The sequence below is a fragment of the Telopea speciosissima genome, chromosome 1 (assembly GCF_018873765.1).
Source record: "Telopea speciosissima isolate NSW1024214 ecotype Mountain lineage chromosome 1, Tspe_v1, whole genome shotgun sequence".
NCBI lineage: Eukaryota > Viridiplantae > Streptophyta > Magnoliopsida > Proteales > Proteaceae > Telopea > Telopea speciosissima.
The window spans coordinates 34,283,295-34,303,308 of NC_057916.1; the positions used below are offsets into that span (position 1 = coordinate 34,283,295).

Below are 20,014 nucleotides of genomic sequence, written 5' to 3' on the forward strand. Positions count from 1 at the left end.
CTTGTATCTATCAACTGTACCATCCATCTTTTGTTTGACTACAAACACCCACTTACATCCAACTGGCTTTTTTCCTGGAGGAAGAACAACAAAATCCCAATTCCCAAGTATTATTTTTTCCTAAGGCTTTCATCTATTCCACCATAACTGCTTTCCATTTTGTATCTACAAAGGCTTCTTGCCACTTCTGTAGAATAGAAACAAAAGAAAGAGAATACACAAAAACATGATAGGAGGGAGAAAGAGAATCATAGGAAACAACATGAGATTGGGATATTGGGTACATGCCCGAATACCTTTACGGATAGCAATAGGTAATTCAAGAGAAGAATTCTTACTAGACGGAGATAGTAAGCTCTGGCTCAAAGGATGGTGACGGGATGAGTAAAGGCGTTGCAATGGTGGTGGTTTCAACTTGCTTTTTAGGGGTTCAGGTGAAGACACGAAGATTTGGACGATCAAGTCTTGCTTTAATTTTTTTCAACCTGTTGTGTAACAAAACTAGGAGTAGGCTGCTCCCCCTGAAGTGTATACAAAGAATGCCCTTGATCCGGCAGCTGCTCCCCCTGAAGAGGAACATGGGAAGGAGCAGCTGGTGGTGTGGTAGGTACAGCAGGAAGTGGTGGTGTGGCAGCAGGTAATGGTGATGAAGCAGTAGGTAATGCTGGCACATCTTCACAAGCTGAGTCAAACTCCCCCTGAAGATGTGACGACGAATAATATGGTAAGGACTCATGAAAAACAATGTCCATGGAAACCAGCACACGGCGAGATGGAGGATGGTAACATTTGTACCCTTTTTGAGTTGCAGAATAACCCAAAAAAATACACTTGACACCCCGAGGATCCAGCTTCCCATGAGAGTGATGATTGTGAGCATAGCACACACACAACCGAAAACCTTTATGGAAATAAGAAAGGAGGAGGAACCCCGAAGGATTGATCAGGTAGGCAGCGGTAAAAATAGCGTCACTCCAATACTAGGAAGGGACATTCTAGTCAAAGATCAAGGCACGGGCCGTTTCAAGGAGGTGGCGGTTTTTTCTGTTAGCCACACTATTTTGAGGAGGTGTGTCGACACAGCTGGTTTGATGAAGGATTCCATGATCAACCATATATTTTTTAAATTACCCTTCCATATATTCTCTGCAATTGTCACTGCGGAGAATTTTCAAGGTGGCATTGAATTGAGTCTGAATTAGCTTGTGGAAAAGCTGAAAATACCGGAATACTTGACTCTTAGGCTGCATCATATACACCTAGGTTGTACGGCTATGACAATCAATAAATGTGACAAACCATTTATGACCAGAAATTGATGCTTTCCGGGCAGGGCCCCATACATCAGAATGGACAATATGAAAGGGAGAAAATACTTTTATTTAATGAAGGATACACAGAATGAGTCTGTTTAGTAAAACATAGGCTTCACAGAAAAACTCATCCTTGTAGCAATTTTTAACTAACTGGGGAAACAAATGAGATAAAGTCCCAATGGGAGGATGTCCTAGCCTACGATGCCACTGATATAAGTCAGAGGAGGCAAAATGTAATTAATGACTGTAAGAGGAAACGGTAGCAGAAGGTTGTGAACCACCATCAAGCAAGTAGAGACCACCATGCACTTTACCAACCCCAATCGTCTTCCCTGTCACCAGATCCAGGAAGACACAATGAGAGTGAAAAAAGGTTACTTTGCAGTTTAGGTCCTTACTAAGACTACTAATTGACAATAAATTAGTAGAGAAAGAAGGGACATGTAAAACAGATTTTAAAGTAAGATTAGAAGAGCAACAAATAGACCCCTTTTCAGATATAGATGAAAGAGACCCATTCGCGACCCGGACAATATCCTTCCCAGATGAAGGAGTGTACTGATGAAAAAGGGTAGAAGAACCTGTCATATGGTCAGTGGCACCAGAGTCGATAATCCATGGACTGGAGACTACCGATGCATAATGACCACCAATAGAGATACCTGAGGCAAAATTAGAAACAGAACCAGAAGTGGCAGCAGTTGTAGAGGACTGGGCAGCAGAGGCAAAAGAAGCCTTTAACATCCGACAAAAATCTTGAAGTTCTTCCAGAGAGAGACCAGTATCTACCGGAGGGGTTGCAATGGTTTCATTCTGATTGGCCTTAGCTGTAGACTGACCATCACCCTTGCTACCACTCTTTTTTCGATTGGCTTCAAAATCAGCAAGCTTCCGGTGTAACTTCCAGCAAGTGGCCTTAGTATGCCACAACTTACCATAATGTTCAGATTTGACAGTCTCCTTAACAGCTTTGGAGGTGTCAATAGTAGTAGTAGTATTCGAACCAGGCCCAGGGTGAAGCATAGTTGAACGGTGGCGATCCTTAATATGAACAATGCATAAGACTGCTCTAAGGTAGGAAAAGGATCCCTGCTGAGAATCTGGACTCTAATCTGATCATACTCAATGTTGAGACCAGCCAAAAAATCATATACACGAATTTTATCAACATGTTTACGGTAGCAGCAATATCCAAGGTACTAAAACTCAGGTCTCGGTACCAACTCGGGCCTTGGAAAAACCGAGTCGAGTCGAGATCTCGCTGAGTTGGTGCATTTTTTTTTTTCAACTCAAAGCCTCAACTCGGTGGGTTTTAGACCTAGTTTGGGTCTGAAACTTGGTATTCAACCTATTTTAGGCCATTTAAACACAATGACACTATCAGATTTTGCAAAAACAAAGTCCAAATATGAATTTCAATTCGGACAATACGTTGGTAGGCGATGACGTACTAAAATACCATACTCTACACATAATTTAGTAATAGAAAGCAAGCAAAACATTCAATTAATAGCTAAACAACTTAAATAAGAATTAGAAATGTTAAAGTGATACATCAAACTGTTTAATAGTGTTACAATTATCATCATATAAAATGACTTTGAATCAAGTATTCAATCCCCACTAGTGTCACATAGTCTTCCCATGACATAGTGTTGTTGTAATGTTGCATATAGTGCTCCACAACAAGCACATAAGAGTACTGTCGAATTAGGTAAGTAAACACATAGTAGATGGGTCATTTCCATGGGTCAACCCGAGATCTGAGATCTCGCCGAGATATGTCGAGGTCTGTCGAGTTAGGTAAGTAAATACATAGTAGAAGGGTCATTTCCATGGGTCAACCCGAGATCCGAGATCTCGGCGAGATATTGCACTTTTATGTACCGTATGCCATCTTGTCTCGGTTTCTCAGAAAACCGAGAAACTCGCCGAGATCTCGCAGAGTCGAGACAAGTTTTAGAACTATGGTAATATCGATAGCATTAGTGGGCTGATAATCCGAGTAATGATCAAGTTCCTGCCAACACTTACGAAGCTCTGTATAATATTGGGAGACAGATAATTCATTTTGCTTGGTATCATGAATCTTCTTCCGGAGTTCATATACTTGAGCATCATTCCCAACTTGGGAGTAAGTGTCCTTTGTAGCTTTCCATATTTGAGAAGTAGTGTCCGACAGAAGGTAACTCGGTGCAATAGTAGGATGCATAGAACTAAGAAGATAAGACGTTACCATGGAATCATGGGAGAGCCATCGATCTTGGGCAGGACCTTCTTTAGGTTTGACAAGATTACCTGTAAGATGTCCAGTAAAGCTGCGACCAACAATGGTAAGGTAAGTAGATCGAGACCACATCAGGTAAATAGTCCCATCTAATTTGATAGTAGGGGCAGCGAAAGGAAGGCACTCAGTACAAATAGATCCATCTGATGGAGATGAGGCTGCAGAGAGATCAGACATAGTGGCAAGAGAGTGGGGTAGACGAGTTTTAATAATTCCACAAATTTAACCATCAGAAGAGGCTAAAAATTGGATCAAGTCTCCCTCTGGTAGTGGCCAAGATTTCCTCCAATTATCAGCACCTTCTGATGGGCCAATAAAAAAACCTAATTTTGTGTCAAAAAATTAGGTAAAACCTGATTTGGAGAAATCACAGCTTCAAATCTGAGTGTGTCTTGATTCAAATCTGCAGTTTTCAACCAGGAATGGATTGACCAATAACCAGCAGAAAAAAATCTCCAAAAAAGAGGCAAAAGTCGATCTTCAAAGGAGGAGAGGACCTGCCGGCAGAATCTGATCAGCACCTGTCTTCAATCATCATCTTCAATGACGTAGGATGGAGGGCAGCATCTAGATCTATAGAAAATCACCTCATAGTGCTGCCCTTAATGGTTGAGAAGAGCCGAGAGTGAGATGAGGTTTTCAGAGGTTCACAAAAAAAAAAAAAAAAAAAAAAAAGAATCACGGAAGACTGTAACCTAAATCAGAATTCCTGCTCCGATACCATGTTAGCAACCTTTAGGAATGAATGCTTGAGTGATCAATAAGATCACCAAGCCTCTTTACTTACAATAAAAGAGGAGAATAAAATATTACAGAAATAACCCCCCCTCATAACCAACTCTAATTAATGAGTTGGCTAGGGGGGGAAAACCCCATAATGCCCATGTAGGCTACATGACTCGAAATAAATACATAATCCTGCCAAGCAACAATAAGAACCCAGAGTGCTCAACTTCCACTTATAAAAGTAAAAGGACATACTTCATACTTACGGTAGCTGGACCCTGAAACCAACTGGCATTCAGAAGAGCTTCTGGAGGAGTATACTCATATGTCTGTTCAGAACTGAAAGACCACAAAAACAGGAAAACAAATAAAACACTTCAGTAAATATAAGGAGATCCATAAAAAAGATGAGTTCAAAGCCAAATTTTTCACAGAAAAGATTACTCAAACCACACAATCAAGCATAGCTTTGAAAAGTAGACAAAACCAGAACTCCAGACTGAATTAGGCAGCATTTGGCCCCCAAACCAGTTTGGACTATCCTGAAACTGTAATGCACTGAAAACAGTATTCAAGCAGTCATATGACATAGTTTATGCAACCACGTTCGTTTTAATTTTTTTGGTGCAAACTTTTATTTTTAAATCCTACTCCTGGATATCACATCTCTTTTAATCCTCTGCTATCCAATCCCATTCCTTACGTTGGCTGTGAGACTGTCTATTGTACTTCAGCCATAAAGTTTTACCAACTATCCGTGATGCAGATAAATCAGCAAAAGTGAGTTTATTTTAGTGGAAATAACCCTTGAGTTGAGTTACATATTTCAGTCCAATTGGTTCTTGTGGAGATTAGTAGTCTTTAGTCTTTTCCTTTGTTATCTCAGTAGGGGTATTTTGGGGTGTGTCTGCTTTTAGGTTTAAGTTGCATGGGTAGTTTAGTCTTGGTTTATAAATGGGCAGTTTACTTGTCTTCGTACTTTTAGTTTCTGTTTTATATAATAAGTATACTGTTCACGGTAGAAGTCTATTCTATTCTACCATGAGCTCTGGTTTTGCCCCTTACGATCTCTTCTCCAATCTCTTCTTTCTTCTTCTACTTCCTTCTTGTCTCCTGTCCATCTCTCTGTTGGTTGTATACTGTTTGGGTACTGCTACATGGTATCAGAGCATTAGGCAGTTAATAACTACAATTCTAATCTATAATTTGAGGGTCCTTTTTTAAGATCTTCTTTCTTGTGGTTGACAGCAACCTATGCTGTCCTTAGTTTGTCTGAAACCCTAGTTTATACTACGTGATAACTAGGGTTTCCCATGGTGTTGATGATTACTACAAGAATGACTCTTCTACTCATATGAAGACCTCTATTTTCTGCTGTTTTCTACAAGGGGGCGTACCAATGTTTTTTGCTCTTTTTGCTGCACTCTTAGCTTGAAGGTCTCTCATCACCTAACCGTTGGTTGAGAATTTTTGGGGTTCATTCATATGGCCAAAGACCTTATACTGCTCCAAGTTTGATGCTGACCAACAAGTAATTAATTGAATCATGAAGATTTACAATTCTGCAATTTTGGAGGTTCAGTTTTTGGTGCATCTACCTATTCTCCATTACCAGCCATTGGATTGCCCTAATACTTTGGGCTTATTTTCTGCTACACATAAGTCCCACTTGACCTGGTTCTTAGCCTCATCTGAGGCCCTGATTTGCTGCTACACGTTTTCCCTTGGGCTGGTTGTTGGTTATACTCTGCAAAAATGGCACTATATGGTTACTTTTCTCACTCTTTTAATAGATCATTAGTTTATGATCTTACGGAGTTACGGTTATATATATATTTTTTGGGTGAATAAAAATTCATTACCAAAGAGAAGGAGCCCCAAAAGGGGAAAGAATACAAGGAGAAAGAAAAAAACCAAAGTACAAACAAAATACAAACTCCCCTAGTTAAGGTTATATATTGTTTCTGGTTTGTGTTGATTATGACTTCTTCACTGGTTATTGGTTATCTAAATTCATTTGTGAACTTTTCTGAGTTCCTATATTGGTATCTGGTTCATTCTTCTTATAGTGTTACTGCTGCCTCGTTGTTTTTAGTTATTATGGGTGACTCTAAACCTCCTATGGGCAGTGTTAATGTCCAGATTACTACCAGTAGATCAATGGAGCTTCTAATTACTTACTTTGGGCTCAAAAGAAAAATTGGAGTATTTGACTTCATCTCCTCCAGCCACCACTGAGGGTGGACCTTGGTGCAAGTGTAAGGTTGCTCCCTCGTGACCAAGTGGTCATGAGTTCAAGTCTCTGGAAACAGCCTCTCTATGAAGCGGGGGTTAAGGCTGCATACATTATGACCCTCCCCAGACCCTGCAGTGGCGGGAGCCTTGTGCACTGGGTACGCCTTTTTTTCTCCTCCAATCACCACTGATAAAGAGTATGAGAATTGGATGCATGAAAACGATACATTTCTTGTATGGTTATTGAATAGTATGGAACCAACTATAGCTGCCAATGTGATTTTCCACACTACAGCTAAGGAAGTAAGGATCATTTGAAGGAAAGCTTCTCCCAAGACAAATATATGGCTCATGTCTATGATTTATATGAGAAAAGCTTCACGTTCAAGCAAGGAAGATCAGTCCATTGGCGAATACTACGGTGCCCTCAAACAAGGTACTAAAACTCGGGTCTCGGTACCAACTCGACTCTTGGAAAAATCGAGACGAGTCGAGATTTCGGCCGAGTTGGTGCATTTTTTTTTTTCAACTCGAAGCCTCAACTTTGGGTCAACCCGAGATCCGAGATCTCGCCGAGATATGTCGAGTTTTGTCCAATTAGGTAAGGTATTTAAGTGGTAGGTGGGTTAAAATAATGGGTCGAAACCGAGATCCAACCGAGATCCGAGATCTCGCTGAGATATTGCACTTTTGAGACTCGTAGGCAGTCTCGTCTCAGCTTTTCCAAAAATCAAGAAACTCGGTGAGATCTCGCGAGTTCTTGAACTATGCCCTCAAGGGGATGTGGCAGGAACTCAATGTTTACCAACCTCTCACCACTGATATAGAGTTGTTGAAGAAAGAGGGCTGAGTTTCAGGTTACAAAGTTCTTGTCTGGATTGGATTCAGATTTGCAACCAATTAAAGGCCAGCTACTTGCTGGTGAAAGGGCATCTTTTATGAATGAGGTACTCAGCCGTATTCAACGTATCGTCTCTCCTTCTCATTCCAGAGTTGATTCGTCGTCTTTCTCCAAGGAAAGCACTGCATTTGTTATTGGAAATGGTGGCCGAGGCCGTGGTTCTAGTTTTCTTGGTAGAGGTCGTGGTTCGGGAGGAGGATGAGGACGTGGCAGATGTGGTCATGGTGGCCAGCAAACTGATCAATCTGTTCAACAGTGCTCACATTGTGGCAAGCTTAATCATACCGCAAATAAATGTTGGGCTAAGTATAGAAAACCTTAGTGCACACAACAAATGGCCAATGCAGCTGTCTGGTGGGAATTCTGACATGGTAGACCTACTCTAAAGCTAGTACCTCATCTGGAGTGAATTCATCAGCATCCTCGTTTCATGATGCTCTGGTTACTAACTTACTTAAGCGGGTCCAACAACTCTAGTCATCCACTTCCTCCTCTACCGCTACATTTGCACATTCAAGTAACACCATACTTTTTACTACCTCATCCCTCCATCTTAGATTATTGACTCCAGTGCCTCAAATCATATGACTATTAAGTCTAACTTGTTTCCTCCCTTTCAATAACTTACCATCCGTCACATGTTATTCTCGCTAATGGATCTTCCACCCAAGTGATTGGTCATGGTACTGTTTCACCCTCTACTTCATTGTCCTTATTGTTTGTCCTTCATGTACCTCATTTACCCTCTACCTTTTCTATTGTGGTTTCCAGGATCTTCAAATAAAGAACACGATTGGTGGAGGGCGTAAGAAGGATGGCTTATATTATCTCAACTATGACACCTCTTCTACGGCTGTTGTCACATCTTCTAGTAGTGTGCCTCTTCTTCAGTGGCATCATTGCTTAGGATTGTCGTTGTCTAAACTTCAGCACATGGTTCCAAGGTGCAAGTCTGTATCCCGTCTTGAATGTGAAGCCCATGAGCTCAGAAAGTATCATCAGTTCTTCCTTTCTTCCTTGCAGTGAGTCTAGAAGTCAGTCCTTAATTTTCTTTAGTTTATTCCGATATTTGGGGTCCTTATCGTGTCAAAAATAGGTTAGGTGTTTCTTACTTTTTTACCTTTTGAGGACGATCACTCTCGTTTAACATGGCTGTATCTGTTGAAGGATTGTTCAAACTTTCTATCTGTTTAAAAAGCTTTTTATAACGAAATAAAGACTCAGTTTGATGTTTCTATTAAAGTTTTTCAATCTTATAATGCACCTTAGTATACTCAAACTTCAAATTCATTAAACAAGTTGTTCGTATACTCCTCAACAAAATGGAGTTGCTGAAAGGAAAAACTGACATTTATTGAAGGTTCCCCGGTCATTAGTCATTCATATGATTGTGCCTACGAGTTTTTAGTGTGACACCGTATTAACCGCTTGCAATTTAATTAATTTCATGTCTTCCTCAGTTTTCAATGATCAATCTCCTTATCCGTTGTTTTTCCTAGTTCTTCTTTGTTTTCCTTGCCACCTCGTATATTTGGATGCATTTGCTTTGTAGTTTGTTCACAATTCCCACCTGATCACTGATAAGTTGTCTCCAGGGCTACCAAGTGTGTTTTTTTTTTTTTTTGGTTATTCTCGTACCTAGAAAAGGTAACGTTGTTATGACATAGTTACTCGCCGACATTTCAGTAGTGCTGATGTTACATTTCTTGTATTTTACTGTTGTGAGTCGTGATTTAGCTAATTCTACTAACAATTTCCACCCATTCCCTTATTGCTTCCTCTTACTGATTCTATGTCTACTCCTCTATGTCTACAAGTGTATCAGTGTCGTCCAAGCAACTGCCTGTGGTTCCTACTACTTCTCTAATTCTAATAATAATATGTACCTATTAATGATAAGTACTTACCAACAAATAGAGCTGTCGACACCATGTAGCTGAGATTTTCCTTGTTTTTTGAGCTATTCTCTTACTTTAACTTTCCTTTCATTTTCCATTTCTCACTTCTCTTATCTATTTTCTTCATTTTTATTCTTCATTCCTCTTACTTTCATTTCCCTTCGTGAGGGCTTCAGTTTTCCCTACTTTGTTTTGAAAGGATCCATGTAGCCGACCCCATTTAGTTGGGATAAGGCTGAGTTGTTGTTGTTGTACTTACCAACAAATATAATTACAGATCACAAATCAATCAACATAATCCAAATCTACCAAATTAAGCCAAAAAATAAAAAATTCAGATCATTTGAAAAGTACAAAAAAACCGTTATTTACGAATTTTGTTAAGTTTCTAATAGTAAATAAAAATTCAAAGGATTGGGAACAATTGAATATTCACAAATGATTCAATAACATAAAAAATATCTATTGATCCTGAAATTACTGCAAAAAATTCAAAATTTTAAAAAATTATGGGAACCATAGATTCATGCAAGACGAAGCACATATAAGCTATTCATGCAAGAATATTGCATTTAAAGCAAGAAACTTAAATTTTCCAAAAATTTCACTGTTTTTTATTTTAGGGAAAGATCCAAAAATAGATGTACATAAAGTGAACTTTTTAAGAATACATACATAGTCTATGTCAGCTTTTCAGGTAGGTTTGATACTTGGCAAAAACAAGCAGGAAAAACCAAGAAAAACAAAAAATCAATTTTTTCAAACATAAGTCAACCTGTGGCTTTGATGTTCATTATGATGAGCTTTAATACAAATTTTTACTTGTTTAATCACACCTCCTAGGTCTTTTTTGAGTCTAGATGGGATCCCCACTTAGGTTTTGGCAAAAAATTCAGAGTGAGAAGTAGTTTTTCAAAACCTGGGATGTTAGGTTTTGGCTAAAAAAATCAATAGTTTTTTTCATTGTTTTATTTGTCCGCATTGGCACTGTATCAGTTTGATACAGTTGATACAGTTCCATACAAATATTTCTTATATATCAGCTCTGTATTGCATAGTTGTCAAGGCGTCGCCTAGGCGTCCTGGCACCTTGATCGACTTGGGTGCCTTGGTCGCGTAGGCGGGCACCTTGGACAGCTTGAGCACCTAATTGGTGTAGCTTTGCTTTTTTATCCTCTCCAACACCTTGGGTTGCCTAGACGTCGTGAGTAGAAACATAGTACTAAAACTCGCGAAATTTCGGTCGAGATATCGAATATTTCGAATATCTCGACCTGTCCGACACGAAACACAAGTCCGATATGAAAAAATGCAATATTTCGAATATTTCGACGAAATTTCGGTCATCTCGTTTCGTAAATTTCGGAAATCTCGGTAATTTCGGTAATCTCGTTTCAAAAATTTCGGAAATCTCGGTCATTTTTGGCATTTTACATCTACAGAAAAATACCATATTTCGACGAAATTTCGTCTTTCGGTATCTCGGAAATTTCGGTCAGACCGAAACACCGAAACGAAATGAGATTTAGTACCATGGTCGTGACAACTATGTTGTATTGTATTGGTAAGGGCCAAAACAAATGCGTATTGGACTAATACGGTCAATACATATCGATACTTAAAAGTTAAAACCATGTGCCTAAGTCAGTATTATTCCTCTCTCGACTGTTTGAGGTTTTATATCAGCAAGAACTTGTCCATCAAAAACACAATAAGATACAAATATGGTGGCTTTTCTTCTTCTTCTTTTTATTTTTTTGGGTGGGGGTTTTGGGTTATGCATTGGATCATTTAGGAGGAGAGGAATGATAGAACATTTTGGAGATGGACAAGAATGATGAAAGAATAGATTAATGTTATAATAATGAGATCGACTAAGTGGGCTGCCATGGGGGGCTTTTAGTGGTATACCTTCTGACTTGTCCATTAGCTTTGAACTTTGGTTATTTCTTCCATAAGTCTTCCTCCCCAGATTCAGCACGAGACCACCAGAAAAATATTGCCTTCAGGATCTTCGAATCCCCTTCCAATACCTTTAGGCCTCGATTGCCCAAATAATACAATCAACAATAAAAATATTGTTTTGAAGGCCAATTGTTTAGTGTGACTGATCCCTACAACAGAACCAAAAAACATCCAGCAAGAGGTCTTCTTCCATGGTTGGTTGAATTTGATCATAAAGGAGGATGCAGCTCTGGTCATCAACTTGTTAACCGCTTATTTTCAGGGCGTGTGGAGGTATTTGCATCTTATGATGGAAAAATTCTTTTTGTGGGCAGGGAATAATCCCTTTAGATAGAGGTTGAGATAGGCTAGTCCAAGCTGGGGTGGACAGAAAGCATTTGTTTTGGCTGACTGTTTTTTTGACTACCGTTGTTGTCTACATTTTTTTTTAAAAAAAATTTAATCTATTGTTGCTTTACATGAAAAAAGAGCACATTGCTAACTGGAAACAGTAACCATAATGAAAAAGACTCGTACCTCGAGGGTCCATTTGATCCATATAGACGCTTCATGGTGAACTCATCAATTGCACTACCAAAGTCAATAATGCGCCTATGAGTAGAAGAAAAATGTGTAAAAATCACTGTCATCTCAAATCTATGTTCTATCAGCATACAATATTACAACCATCACTTTTAATGCTAAGGATATAGCTTTATATTAGGCCATCAAGTAGCATGGTAATAAAGCAGCGTCATGCCTTATGAATAACAACTCCTTTCCCAATTTTTCCTATGAATGGTGGACACCAAGACTAGACTACTTACAAGGTAATTACATAACACCTATTGCTTTTCTACCATCAGCCCAGAAAACAAGCATGGTTTAACAAGTAAAACACAATAAAAGATCTTGGTCTCAGGAAAATCTAGTAGAAAAAGAACAGAAAAGCGACCCAAATTAACCCATTGGACCCACCCAATATCAGGTAACCTAGACAGTCCAGTCAAGTAAAGCCCATGTTGAGACAGTATATTCCTTTATTTAATGAGGCAGATAGAGTTTTGTCCATACTTTCCCAATGAAAATACCCTACCTATTCACATCTTGGTAGAATTGCTTGTGTTGGACCAAGAAGGTTGCATTTACACATTATGTTTTTGGATATGAAAACTGTTAGCAGCCAATAGAACAAAAGATGGAAAGTAAAGGAATTAGAAAAAGAAAAAACATAGTGAAGAGAAAGTTCAAAATTACAGCAATGGTGTACATTTTGATGTGATGGTGCTTGTCTCCATTTGGGATTTCTTTCAGGCATGTTCCAGAGTCCTTGTCTTCGAAGCAAATCACCATGTTTTCTAATATTAAAGAGGTAAGAAACTCATCAAGTTAGCAAAAAACCTTGTATGCTAAAAATTTCACTTCTGAAAGAAGGATACAATAATGTAATAGTTTTCCTTCAACATGCAAACATACATACACGCAAACAGAAAAGGAAAAATCTAGTGACGGGAATCTTTTCCGGAATTAAAGATGTGGGCTCTTTATTAAAAGATTCAAGAGGTAAGAGAAGACAAGTGCCAAGTCCAACCAGAAGAAGCAGAATGAAAGGTGGGAGAAAATAGTAAAGCTTAATAAGACGCTTGAAGTAAACACAAGAAGATATAAATTTGATTGGAAAGAATGTCATAAGTTTGGCCTCCAGAAAGTAGAGATAAGAGAAGAATGTCCAGCAACCTTTAAAACCATTACAATGGCAAGCAAAGTAACTTAAATACAATTGGTAACTACCAATAGCATTTCTAACTACCAATAACCCCTGAAGAAAAATAAGACATAGTACAAATTTTTAAGTTAGAAAGGAAACCCATTATTATGAAAGATGCAAAAAGGTATTCTCAATCCCTGCTTAAAAATCATAAACTTTTGCTGCACGTCCGTGGAGGAAGATGAATAACTGGCCATCAATCTTGAAACACAATGGGCCAAATATATCCAAGCATTTCATTTAATAGAGGGACAGAGTTGCCTGGCCCATCTAGTCGTAATGGGCCAGCTTCCTCTTCTCCCCTAATCCATAATTCCTCCCTCCTCCCCCTCTCTTCGCATCACTCCTCTGGCCCTATGCCTCTCCATGTCTTCCATCGCCGTAATCCCAGTTCCCCTCCTTTCCCCAAGAAGTGCCCCTACATTTCTTACTCCATGCCCAGTCCGGAGTTGTTTTCGCCTAACTTTTTGGATTACAGGAATAGGGGTATTGGTGGTGAGCCTATTGACCCAGGATAGTCTCTCTTGCGCCAGGCCTAGTTTTTGGATAGCTAGGTGTTTTTCCTTTTGCGATCGTGTAGCTCCCCTTTTAGTTTGCACTTTTTGTTAGGGCCTTGTCCCTTTTGACTGTCATAGCGCCTTTGGCAGGTCTTGGCTTTTGCTTGTTTCCTCACCCCCCCCCCCCTTTTTTCTTCGTCCTTTGGTAGTTGAATTATTTAATTCATCCAAAAAAAAAAAAAAGTTGCCGTATCTAAACTACTCCTGCATCAGCTTTCAAGAAATTTTATACCTTCTGGAAAGTTTTGGGAGTAATGATCCCTGGCAAGAACCATTAGTCCATTTTTTCAATTTGCTAGTATGGCTCAAACAAAGGTAATAATAGACTACAACTCTACAAGAACTGTGGGACCAAGAATAGAATTTTGAATGTGGCATCCCCAGCAAATTCTCTATATGGCTGAACAGCTCTTAAGGAATAAGAGATCATGTCCTTACCAGGTTTAATATCCCTGTGGGTGATGTTGCGATCATGACAGGACTTAAGTGCCATCAACTGAGATAAATGAAAGAATATTGAATTAGTTTCAAATACAACAAAAAGGAAATGCAAGAGAATATTTTGAGAAGCAAACTCATAAAGCCTGCAAAATAAATAGATTGAGTCATGTCTTCCATCCTTCACTCTCAATTGCTAATGGTGAATAATGTACACCAGAATACCGTGGGGGTATTCTGGTCATCTTTGAGTTTTTATTTTCTGTTTGATGTACTGCCGACTCTACTTCTAGTAGGGGCAATTCTGTCCTTAGGATGTAATCTCTGATATTGTAAATATAAGGCTTGCTTGGTCTAATTGATCATTCAAGCATTCCATAATTTTATGTTTTGTTAACATGGCATCAAAGCCAATTTCTCTGATCTAGGTCCGCTTCAGCACCGATGGCTTTCTAATGATGCCATGGTAATGTCCTTCTTATTGCATTCCATGCACTCAGATTTATCCGGAGGTTATTTGTTACTGGACACTGCACATCAGATTTAGGCTGCTGCAAAGGAGACATATGGACAGATTGGGAATGATGCTCAGGTGTATGAAATAAGAAAGAAAGTCCATGACACCACTCAAAAAGAGCTCTCTGTTTCTCAGTACTATGCTGTCCTCAAAAGCTTGTGGCAGCAATTGGATCATTACTCTGCTTTTCAACCTACCACTCCTACGGATATTACTGCCTATAAGAAACATGTGGATAAAATTCGAGTTTATGACTTCCTGGCAGGTCTGAACATTGAGTATGATCCTATTCATGTGCGAGTTCTTAGTAGGGTTCCCTTCCCTACCCTGGAGCAGTCCTATGCCTTGGTCCATACAGAGGAAACTCGTCGAGCTGCTATGCTTCATCATTCTACTGTTGATAGGTCTGCCTTACAGGCTGGTTCCAGCCCTGCACCTACTACTGAGACTTCTCCTACAGCTACTACTTCCACCAAGGAACCTGTTAAATGTGAACACTACAATAAAACTTATCACACTAAGGCTACTTGTTGGAAACTACATGGGAAGCCTGCTGATTTTGAAGACAAACGTGGTTGTGATAAAACTAAACACAAGGCTAATCACACTGAAAGTGTAACTACAGCCCCACTGCTGAACATGGTCTCTCCCAGGAAGAATTACAGGCTTTTAGGTGTATGCTATAGGCTTCCGCTACTTCTACTACATCTACTACTGCCGGTTCTTCCACTCCACCAGGTTCCCACTTTGCCCATTCAGGTATTTCATTTGTCGATCATTGTGCATCAGTTGTCTCTTCCCCATGGATTATAGACTCCGGTGCAACTAATCACATGACAGGTTCTTCTAGCCTTTTCCATAGGTATTCTCTTACTTCTGGCAAGGATAAAGTCCAGGTGGCTGATGGTTCCCTCTCCTCCACCATTCGTTGCTCCTCTTCCCTTACTTGTCTTCTGTCTTACATATTTCTAAATTTACTAGTAACCTTCTTTCCATTAGTAGTATTACTAAAGATCTGAATTGTAAAGTCATTTTTTTTCCTACTCATTGTGTGTTTCAGGAATTGGATACAGGGCGAACGATTGGATGTGCTAAAATGCATGGTGGATTATATCTACTTGATGATGGTCGTCTTCCTTCTAAAGCCTTACCTTCTCAAGTGTGTCAGTCTTCCTCTTACTCCTTTTGAGTTGCACCAATGGCATTCTAGATTAGGACACCCCCCCTTAGGAATTTTATCTTGTGTATGAAAAGCATTAGTTTTGAACTGTAATAAGGAAGAATTTTTTTGTGAGGCTTGTGTCTTAGTCAAACAGACACGTTCAAATTATCTAATTTCAAATAAAAGCCGTTCTTCCATTTTTCATTTAGTTCATACCAATGTGTGGGGTCCTAGTCGAAAAGTTTCTATTTCTGGACATCGTTGGTTTGGGACATTTATTGACGGTTATTCTCGCACTACCTGGGTCTACCTGATGCACAATAAAATGAAGTCTTTTCTTGTTTTCAACATTTTCATAAGATGGTTCGGACCCAGTTTAATGTCACTCTCAAAATTTTGAGAAGTGATAATGGGATAGAGTATATGGAAGGTTCATTCCAAAAACACCTTGTTGCCCATGGTATTCTCCATCAAACCAGTTGTGTTGATACTCCAGCCCAGAATGGTGTGGTTGAGAGAAAAAATCGCCATCTCTTGGAGGTGGCTAGAGCAATTATGTTTGCTCGAAATGTTCCGTCCTTTTACTGGGGGGATGTTGTCCTCACTGCAGCCTATTTGATTAATAGGCTGCCTACTCGGGTCCTTGGCTCCAATTCCCCTGCTGAGCTGATTCATGGCTCTTCGTCTTTTATTGTTCCCCATAGGGTGTTTGGCTATGTATGCTATGCTAGGGACACCCGATCTCCTAGTAAGCTTTAGCCCGATGGTCTCCGTTGCATTTTCTTAGGATACTCTGCCATCCAGAAGGGATACAAGTGTTATCATCCTCCTACTCACCGTACTATGGTAAGTATGGATGTTGTTTTTCATGAGAGTCTTTCCTATTATTCGTCCCCACCTCTTCAGGGGGAGACTTTTAGTGAAGATGTGCTGACCATAGGACCCCCCCTTCAGTATGTGTATGATGAGTCTTCTCCTGATCCTCCCTTTAATCCTCCCTCTATTTCAGGGGGAGATCACTCTAGTCCAGAAAACCATTAGTGAATTTCAAAGGAAGATTAATGATTCGAATGTGAAGGTCTATACAAGGAACCAGACCAGACATAAACAGTTTCAATCCACTACAGTACCAGTACCCATCCAGTTGCCGAACTCGGATCTAGAACCTACTTCTCCATTTGGTAAGACTTCTTCTCTTGAGCTACCTATTGTTGTTCACAAAGGTGTTCGAGCTTGCACTCAACACCCTATATCTCATGTTGTTTCCTATGATTCCCTTTCTCCATCCTTTCGTGCATTTGTTTCTTCTCTTTCTTCTGCTCGTATTCCTCAGAATTAGCAGGAAGCTCTATCAGATGGAAAGTGGAAAACAGCAATGATGGAAGAAATAGAAGCCTTAAAGAAAAATGACACATAGGAGCTTGTAGTACTTCCAACAGGGAAAAGACCTATTGCATGTAAGTGGGTGTTTGTAGTGAAACATAAGGTGGATGGCGCCATGGATAGATATAAGGCACGACTCATGGCAAAAGGGTTTACTCAGACATATGGCATTGACTATCAGGAGACCTTTGCCCCTATTGCAAAGCTGAATACTGTCTGGGTCCTATTATCTTGTGCAGTCAATCTTGAATGGGACTTACAGAAAATGGATGTGAAGAATGTTTTTCTTAATGGAGGGCTTGATGAGGAGGTGTATATAGAAATACCACCAGGGTTCTCCTGTGACAGCACCCACGGCAAAGTGTGTAGATTGAAGCTTGCACTTTATGGCCTGAAGCAATCACCTCGAGCATGGTTTGGCAGGTTTCACAAGGCTATGGTTTCTGTAGGCTACAAACAGAGTAATGCTGATCACACTCGTTTTATTAAGAGAGTTGGTGAAAAAATCATTGTTCTTATAGTCTACGTTGATGATATTGTGGTAACCGGTAATGATGGTGATGAAATCAGCAATTTGAAGAGTTTTCTGGGACAAGAGTTTGAGATTAAAGATCTAGGAAAGTTGAGGTACATCCTTGGAATTGAAGTTGCTCGCTCTTCCAAGGGCATCTTTCCCTCCCAAAGGAAGTATGTCCTAGACTTGTTGACCGAAACTAGCTTGTTAGGGTGTCACCCTTCAAATACTCCTATGGATGCTAATGTTCGTCTTAAAGAGAAAGAGGGTGCATCTGTTGATAAAGGCCGGTACCAAAGGTTGGTAGGGAAGTTCATTTATCTTTCTCACACATGTCCAGACATTGCTATAGTCGTGAGTATTGTGAGTCAGTTCATGCATGATCCCTACTCTTCCCATATGTCTTCGAATCCTTCACTACTTGAAGTCAGCTCCAGGTAAAGGCGTTCTCCTATCTCCTCATGACCATCTCCGAATAGAAGCTCATATTCATGCTGATTGGGCTGGTTCTCTTGATCGTAAGTCTATTTCTGGGTACTGCTGTTTTGTTGGTGGCAATCTTGTCATTTGGCGTAGCAAGAAGTACAATGTGGTAGCTCGTTCCAGTGCTGAAGCTAAGTTTCGTGCTATGGCACAAGGTATTTGTGAGTTTCTATGGCTAAAGGGTTTGCTACAAGACCTTGGTGTTCTTGTTCGTCTCCCTATGATGTTGTACTGTGACAACAAGGTTGCCATCAGCATTGCACTTAATCCAGTACAACATGATCGTACCAAGCATGTTGAGGTGGATAGGCATTTCATCAATGAGAAGTTGGAAGAACGATTGGTTTGTGTTCCCTTTGTGAAGTCTACTGATCAGCTTGCCGATAACTGTCCGGGAAGTTGTTTCATCCTATTTAGTCAAGTTGGGCATATTTGACATATTTGCTCCAACTTAAGGGGGAGTGTTGAATAATGTAAACCAAAATATTAAGGGAAGGGGGGTATTCTGGTCATCTTTGGGTTTTTATTTTCTGTTTTATGTACTAGTAGAGTCGGCTATAGTAGGGGCAATTCTGTCCTTAGGATGTAATTTCTGATATTATAAATATAAGGCTTGCTGGTCTAATTGATCATTCAAGCATTCCATAATTTTCTGTTTTGTTAACAACTAATAAAAGAAATTACTTCAAGATACATAAAAGGACAATCAAAAAGGATGAACACAAAGGAGAACAACCAGGGGGGAGGGCTACAGCTGTATTGTCTATATTTTTGCGTAAAAGCTTGATGAACAAACTAATTGCATAAACAGATCAATAACCAAACACTAGGACATGAGATCATTTAACATATAGATTCCCAATGGTTCGTCCACCAGGGGCTACATTTGTAGCCAAAGATGATCCCGGCAAAAGCTTCCAGTGAACAAAATAAAAAGACGACAAATAGAAGCATAATTTATTAAAAAAAAAAAGAAATACTGAAAGGGAAAAACACTTGGAAAGGAAACCCGAATAAGTCTCTCTCTCTCATCTTCAATAGAAAACCAATAGTGAAACAGTTGTTACTTCCTAGGATTCTGAATGTATATACTACCACGTTCTTCAACCCAAATCTGGCATAGATAGGAGTCAATACTACTCCAGATTTAATCTAAGGATACCACTTATGCTCAAAATTCTGAATTGTGCAAGAAATTAAGGAATTGATGTATGTGTGAGAAAAATGATTTCTTTGGGCATATCCTCCTGTTGGGGAGAGAAGGAATAGGGACTCGCCACCTAGATTAGGATTTAGGACCCACATTAAAATATATGATTCCATACAAACCAATCCAACGATGGGATCAAGCTTGTGTCAAGTTGTGGACCAGAGAAGGTGTTAGGCACCCCAATCCACCTGGTAAAACCAGTCTTCATATTTATTTGGTATATTTATAAAATAGTAATTATCCTTAAAATACAATATATAATAATCTAATTTACAGAAGAAAAAAACTATGGAATAAATATACAAAAACAAATACCGGAAAATTCAACAAAAAGAAACAAGGAGTTACTACGCATCCGCTACTAAATAAAGGTTAATGAATATAATCTAAAACCAAACTACCGAAATAAAATAACATACAACGGAATGAAATCTAAATTACAATTTATCAGAAAAGATAGAAAATAAGATAAAACCCCAAGTTACAAACACGTAATATTACAACCATCAGTTAAATTGTCTAGTAGAGGAATAAAGCAGCCTCCATAAACCAAACAAATATCCTTAAATCCTAGGGGAACTATTTAAATTTCAACTACTAATCCTTCATGTTGTTTAAAGAAATTCATTACACAAAACGACTTCATGCTGTTTAAAGAAATTCATTATGTAACAG

The 20,014-nt window shown here is 39.3% G+C and overlaps 1 protein-coding gene across 6 annotated transcripts in view; it reads right to left on the reverse strand.

Moving 5' to 3' along the window:
- LOC122646565 (probable protein phosphatase 2C 51) overlaps nucleotides 1-20,014 on the reverse strand; it is a 137,026-nt gene that overhangs the window by 11,982 nt on the left and 105,030 nt on the right. For 4 of the 6 annotated variants that reach the window (XM_043840143.1, XM_043840151.1, XM_043840158.1 and 1 more), the window contains 4 exons: nucleotides 14,071-14,128; nucleotides 12,578-12,665; nucleotides 11,845-11,919; nucleotides 4,585-4,668 (listed from right to left, as the gene is read on the reverse strand). In XM_043840143.1, the coding sequence (XP_043696078.1) occupies nucleotides 4,585-4,668; nucleotides 11,845-11,919; nucleotides 12,578-12,665; nucleotides 14,071-14,128 (305 nt within the window). Of the gene's footprint in view, nucleotides 1-4,584; nucleotides 4,669-11,844; nucleotides 11,920-12,564; nucleotides 12,666-14,070; nucleotides 14,129-20,014 lie in introns of those variants that run through there. The other 2 variants (XM_043840180.1, XM_043840173.1) reach the window with 2 other exon arrangements.